This window comes from Montipora foliosa, chromosome 3 (assembly GCF_036669935.1).
Source record: "Montipora foliosa isolate CH-2021 chromosome 3, ASM3666993v2, whole genome shotgun sequence".
Lineage (NCBI taxonomy): Eukaryota > Metazoa > Cnidaria > Anthozoa > Scleractinia > Acroporidae > Montipora > Montipora foliosa.
In genome coordinates this window covers 17,221,187-17,227,186 of record NC_090871.1, presented here as the reverse complement: position 1 = coordinate 17,227,186, position 6,000 = coordinate 17,221,187, and the positions used below count along the sequence as shown (strand labels likewise).

General features: G+C 37.8%; 1 protein-coding gene across 4 annotated transcripts in view; it reads right to left on the bottom strand.

Moving 5' to 3' along the window:
• Positions 1–6,000, bottom strand: part of LOC137996932 (uncharacterized) — a 74,132-nt gene that overhangs the window by 41,420 nt on the left and 26,712 nt on the right. For all 4 annotated transcript variants that reach the window (XM_068842578.1, XM_068842577.1, XM_068842579.1 and 1 more), the window contains 9 exons: positions 5,381–5,425; positions 5,016–5,111; positions 4,848–4,909; positions 3,798–3,872; positions 3,325–3,432; positions 2,129–2,225; positions 1,196–1,307; positions 462–616; positions 1–85 (listed from right to left, as the gene is read on the bottom strand). The exon at positions 1–85 is cut by the window's left edge and continues 220 nt beyond it. In XM_068842578.1, coding sequence (XP_068698679.1) covers positions 1–85; positions 462–616; positions 1,196–1,307; positions 2,129–2,225; positions 3,325–3,432; positions 3,798–3,872; positions 4,848–4,909; positions 5,016–5,111; positions 5,381–5,425 — 835 coding nt within the window. The remainder of the gene's footprint in view (positions 86–461; positions 617–1,195; positions 1,308–2,128; positions 2,226–3,324; positions 3,433–3,797; positions 3,873–4,847; positions 4,910–5,015; positions 5,112–5,380; positions 5,426–6,000) is intronic.

Here is a 6,000-nt window from a genome sequence, read left to right as displayed (position 1 = left end):
ACATTTCATGTTTTAGCTCATGATCTTCAACAACAATGCCCACTGCAGTATCCACTAGAAGCATTCTGCCTGGTCGCAAACGTCCCTAAAATGTTAACGAAAGTTAATAAACGTGTCCCTTTAATCATAAATGGAAGGTTGATCTCTGGGTTGTATGTACAGTGTATCTCAAGAGGCTCCACCAACACTGGGACCTATGACCCCCTAAAAAAGTCTCACTCTTGGGAGAGAAAAGCTTAACAGCCTAGCTCCCACAAGTCTGCTAATAATAGCACTGAGTGATGGACCAATGAAACTAGTATTTCGACGGTAGTAGGTTTGCCACCTTAAAAGGAGAACTCAGGTTTTGTCCCAGTATCTCAAAGTAACCATAAAAAAATTATTTCTTTATATGTGTATTACATGCCTAACAATCGATCACCAAACAATTAAAGGTGGCCATGCATATGGTCTCACCTTACCTTTTGCACAATTTCTTCATCAGGGAAAGTGCTGACTCCAACTTCACTGGCCATCACCATGAACCCCTGCTTAGTAACATAGAATCTTGAAGGGCGCAGGCCGTTCCTGTCCAAAATGGCTCCAATGTACCGTCCATCAGAGAATGTGAACAGAGCTTTTTATAAAAAAGACATTATAAGACATTTACATAATGCAATTTGCATAGACCCTGCTCATCTAAGATCTTTGGTTGAATCTCATATAAGAATGTCTTGAATGCGAGATCCTACCAATTTCTTCTGAATCTAATAACACAACAGGATCCATCTATGTAGATCATTTGACATAGTTAAACGTTAGCTGAGATTAACACGTTCAAAAGAAATGGATCACTCTTAACTAATATTATGGTAATTAATTCTTACTCAACAGGCAAGACAATTTTCTTACATTTTTAATAGTGCATGACACTTAGTTTAAATTAAATAGCTGGCTCTGATTTGTACATGATGAAACTTCCTCTACATTGCAATAAAGGGGGAGATTATCCTATCCTGCCTGCATGTGACTATACCCCTTGATAATGGCCTTCCAATAAACATTGGCAAAGTTTGTTTTGTCTTGAAAGATGACTGGATATTAGCCTCATTTTTTGCAAACATGCAAAACTGAAAGTACCATTTTATCCAACCATCTTGATCTCACACTTAAGCCGCAAAAAAGTATGTCTTGTTGGTAAAGGATGTCTGCTTACCAGGACCATCCCAAGCCTCCATTGAACATGAAATCCAGTGATAAAAATCCTGCTTTTCCTTGCTCATCAAACTATTTCCCTGCCATGCCTCTGGAACCATTGTCATGATGGCCTTCAAATAAATAAACAGATAAAAATGAATGTAAAAGAAGTGGCTACCCATAACAAAAAAAAACAGAAAAAATAACTTTAAAATTGTCAGATTAATATCACTTCAGCATGTTTGTGGAAAATTATTAAACATGACTGCAATTCAATATGAAATCTACACTCAAAGAAAGAAAACCAGAGGAAAAAATTGTCTTTGCCTTTCCAAACTGACAACAAAAGACTGACTCGACAGTTTTACATTTACAATTGGAGAAAGTAATCAACACAAAATCATTTATGAAATGTTCTCCTAAAGGTGGCCAAATACGAGATACAAAAACCCTCAACTTGGCGTGTAACATTGTTTCGTTGCAAGTTTGGGTGGATGTCTCTCGTTTTTCACCTTGCATGATTAACTTGTCGTGCAACAAAAACACTTGTTGCGGGTTGAAGAAAGTTGTTGCGAAAAGTAGAGCGTGGGTCTACTCTGAGCAACAAATTTTGGCTTTGTTGCTCCTTTTTTATCAAGCTCACAACTTGTCGCGCAACAAATGTGCTTGTGTACTAGCAAATCAACTAATCAGCGCCCTGCATTTCTTCAACCCGCAACAAATGTTTTTGTTGCGGGTCAAGTTGATCACGCAAGGTGAAAAACGCAAAACATCGACCAAAACTTGCAACGAAACAATGTTGCGCTACAAGTTGAGGGTTTTTGTATCTCATCTTTCGCTGCCTTAAAGCAACCCGCATGGCTGAGAAATTTGTTCAATTCTACTAGGTTCAAGCTCAAATCACAGTAACTTGTGTAATAAAATTTGTATGCAATAAACTGTTATGCTTCACCTCTGGAAGGGATCGACCTCCAGCCATGACGAGAAGTTCAAGCACATTATCAACAGTTCCAGAGTCTGAAAGGTCAGCTTCAATAACTGGAAAGAGCCTGTTGAAGATTACACTCCGTAACTCATTAATTAAATTTTAGTGTTGGCCTTTATAATTTAAGCTTCACAAAGTCAGATTGTCATGTACTACGGTACTTTGAAACCATGACAACTTTAGCCATTGCATGAAAATCATGTTAACAGCTTAAAGGCTCGTTGTTTTGCAGTCTTGCCACCCAGATCTTATGCACTACCGTGTTTTTCTAGGAACACATGTACTTTGGTTTTGCCAAATGCTGAACTCATGACCAAAAAATTAATTATTGCATGAGAATTCAATGTTGGTGACTGCATAGTTTGATGGACTTAACACAGTTTTAGAGCAGTTGGAAAACTGATACCAAATTCCAACTGGTATGACCCAGTTTAATTAAGTCAAGTCAAGTGATATCAAGTGCATAATTATAATTTATGATCATCATCCAAAATTTATTACTGTATTAGTTATTGTAAAGAAAATGCACGAAACAAGTACAAATATTCCACGACATTATTGTTCAGTTAGTTATTGTACAGTAGAGAACCAGTTTGACTAGTTTAGGTGCCAACGTTAGCCCCACGCCAATGTCACTCACAAATCTGTCACACATTCTCCGTTGTTTAGAATTCACTTGGTAAAAATTTAGAGTTAAAAAGTTGCTGAGTATTTCTGTGAGTTGTTGTATTTTGACTTGCCCTAGCAGTTCATCAAAATACAGCACAAATTCACATGTAAAAATATTTAGCGATACTACACCAATATATCTAATAAGATATATGTGATAGTAAGGTAGGAGCTTCATAGACATCACTGTTTAAACTGAATCCAAGTGGATGCATGGTCTCACTGGCAAAGTCCTAGTCTGCTGAGGGAGAGGGTGTGGTGGGTTATTTTCATGGACTAGACCAATACTGGAGGAAGAGAATGAGGAGAAAGTGCTACCTTTGCCCTGACAACTGCAAATGATTAAGTCCAGACTCTCAAACAACGTTGAAGACCACACAAAAACTTTTCTCACAACCCTATAGTGTTAGTTAGTAACACTGTGGAAAATTGGCAAATTTTTACACAAAATAATTAAAAGAAAAAAAAGTAAAGCAACATAATACTTAACTCACTTTTGAGTGTTGCTGCCATAATATTTACTAAACATTGTTCCTTCTCTTGTGTTCATGTTGTTGATGTTTCCTCTTATCGTGTTTATTTCCCCATTATGGGCCAGATACCTAGAATTGTTTGACAGATATAATTCTCTTCACTCAGTTCTTATCAAAACAAATTGGTTTAGTGAATGGACATGCTAGAGTCAATCCTTGGCCAGGTAGCGCTGAAAGAATGAAAAAGAAGGGGGGTGGGGTAGGGGAGTGAATGGACATGCTAGAGTCAATCCTTGGCCAGGTAGCGGTGAAAGTATGAAAAAGAAGGGAGGGGGGGTAGGGCAGTGAATGGACATGCTAGAGTCAATCCTTGGCCAGGTAGCGGTGAAAGTATGAAAAAGAAGGGGGGGGGAGGGGTAGGGGAGAAAAAGACTGCTTTAGGATTAAGGGCCATTAAAATGGAGGAACAGTATAAGCAAAGTAGAAAATGAAACCTGTTTGGATGAGCTCTCTCCCAGCTTGGGAACGTGTTTGTTGAAAACCTTCCGTGGACCAAGGCAAAATGAGTCCTAGATCAAGAAAAGATAACAATAATGACATGAGTAAATCTACTGGTCAATATTGTCTGAATAATAATATTACACTGTATTAGAATTAATTATCAAAGCATTGAGACCTACATTTTACATAAGTCATAAAATTTGTTGATGATGTTGTTTAGTCTTGTTTGTGGTACCAAGGATAAAAGTGACCTTGCTGTATATGTGCCAACCATAATTTAGACCATTTTCACACTATTTTTGCATTTATATAAAAATTACAGCTGGCTTTGCATCAAAAAACAAGGTCTAATTATTAGGCCTCATTTAACAACATGGTACCTATAACCCATACTGTAAAATGACCTATTTGTGGATAAGGGTTAGTGCAGAGAGCTCTCACCTTCCTATCAACGTGGACTGGGAATGAAGTTTTTTCTCCAGGCCGGGCAGTTGTTCAAGGGGTTGATAGCGCTAGATAAACACTAGCAAAACCAATATTGAGTTATCCAGTGGATAGCGCTATCCACCCTTCTAACAACTGGGGCCATGCAGATATGTACCCAAGTACCATCTCGCTTAATTACCCCTCTCACCAAAAGCCACTTTTCATCTGGCCCCAGTTGTTCAAAGGGTCGACAGCGTTATCCTCTGGATTATAACTCAATAATTGGTTTTCTAGTGTTCATCTGGCCCTGGTTGTTCAAAAGGTGGATATATAACGCTATCCACCAGATAAATCACTATCCAGCAGACAAACACTAGAAAATTAAAACCAATTGTGTTGTCCAGCGGATAGTGATTTATCTAGTGGATAGCAATATCCATTGTTTGAACCGCCAAGGCCTGATCTGCTTTGATTTGATTTGATTCTGTGCACTAATTGTCTCCCCCCAATTTTTTTTTTTTTTTTTGGCTCCACTAATTATCAGCTGAGCACTTGTGCTATATATTTAATGAAGTGATTTATATTATGGGTGTCAATCATGGTTAAAAAGCACTCACCAATAGTCTTCAGACTGTAAATCAGGAAAGAATCCATGGAGCTGCACTGGCTTTAGCATTCCCTAGGATAACGAAAGAGAGCAGAGGATCTTTTAGTTTCAATTATTTTGAACAAAATGATACCAAATAATTATGCATGCATCACTTGTCTAGACCAAAGGGTTTTACCTTGTAGACGATAGTGTCACTTGACAAGCTGCATATGTAAAAGCGACGATTTTTCGTTCCAATTCTATTTGTTGCCATTTTTCTCAAAAGGTAAACCTGGAAAATAAAATTAACCTTATCTTGTTTAGCATTATCTAATCACCAACAAAGTTCTGTTTATCATTGATCAGCTACATCATCTTCATTACCAAAATTATCAAGAGATTCTTCAATTCGTCTCTCCCAAAAATTTGCTTCTGTATGAGCAGTCATGTGCCTGTATCTAGTCAGAGCTACTGTAGTTCAAGTACTGGCTCTAAGCTACCTTGCAAACAACTGTTCATAATTTTAACTGAAATCATCCTTGTCTATATATAATAACCCACCTGTTTCTTGAATGTTCCTTGGTCCAATGCACTTGTAACAAACACCTACACAAATTTGCAAATTAATAAATCATGGAGGTGACAGTTAGTAATACATAGTAAGACACATTATAATAAATCATTATAAGCTTATAAACATCTCACTGCCTGCCTTTTCCACAATCATGAAAGACAGATATGAAAATTACGTCCCCAAAAAACTAACTCTACACAGATGGGTAAAACTCAGTTTGGAAATATCAGATAAAAAAAAAAAAATTCTTTGTATGATCTGTGCAAAACTCAGTGCCTGATAGTTCCCATCTCTTATGCTTTAATGGTAAATCAAATTGACACTCAACAGTCATGCATTAGGCAGAGTGGCCCAATGGTTAGGGCGCTTGCCTTGAGATGCCTTCAAGACCCGCTCTGATCACTGGTTGAATTTGATCCTGGTTATAAGTCCCTGGTCCCAGCTGTACTTGTAAATAGCCAACCGGTTTGCCTCCGGCCACTTGGGATTCTTAACAATAATATTGCTGTTGTTGTTCTGTTCTGTCTTTTCGTTGTGTTTCATTGGCCCTGAAAAGCCCCTATGGGGAGCGATCAATTAAGTATGCAGATGTATTGCATTGTATGCA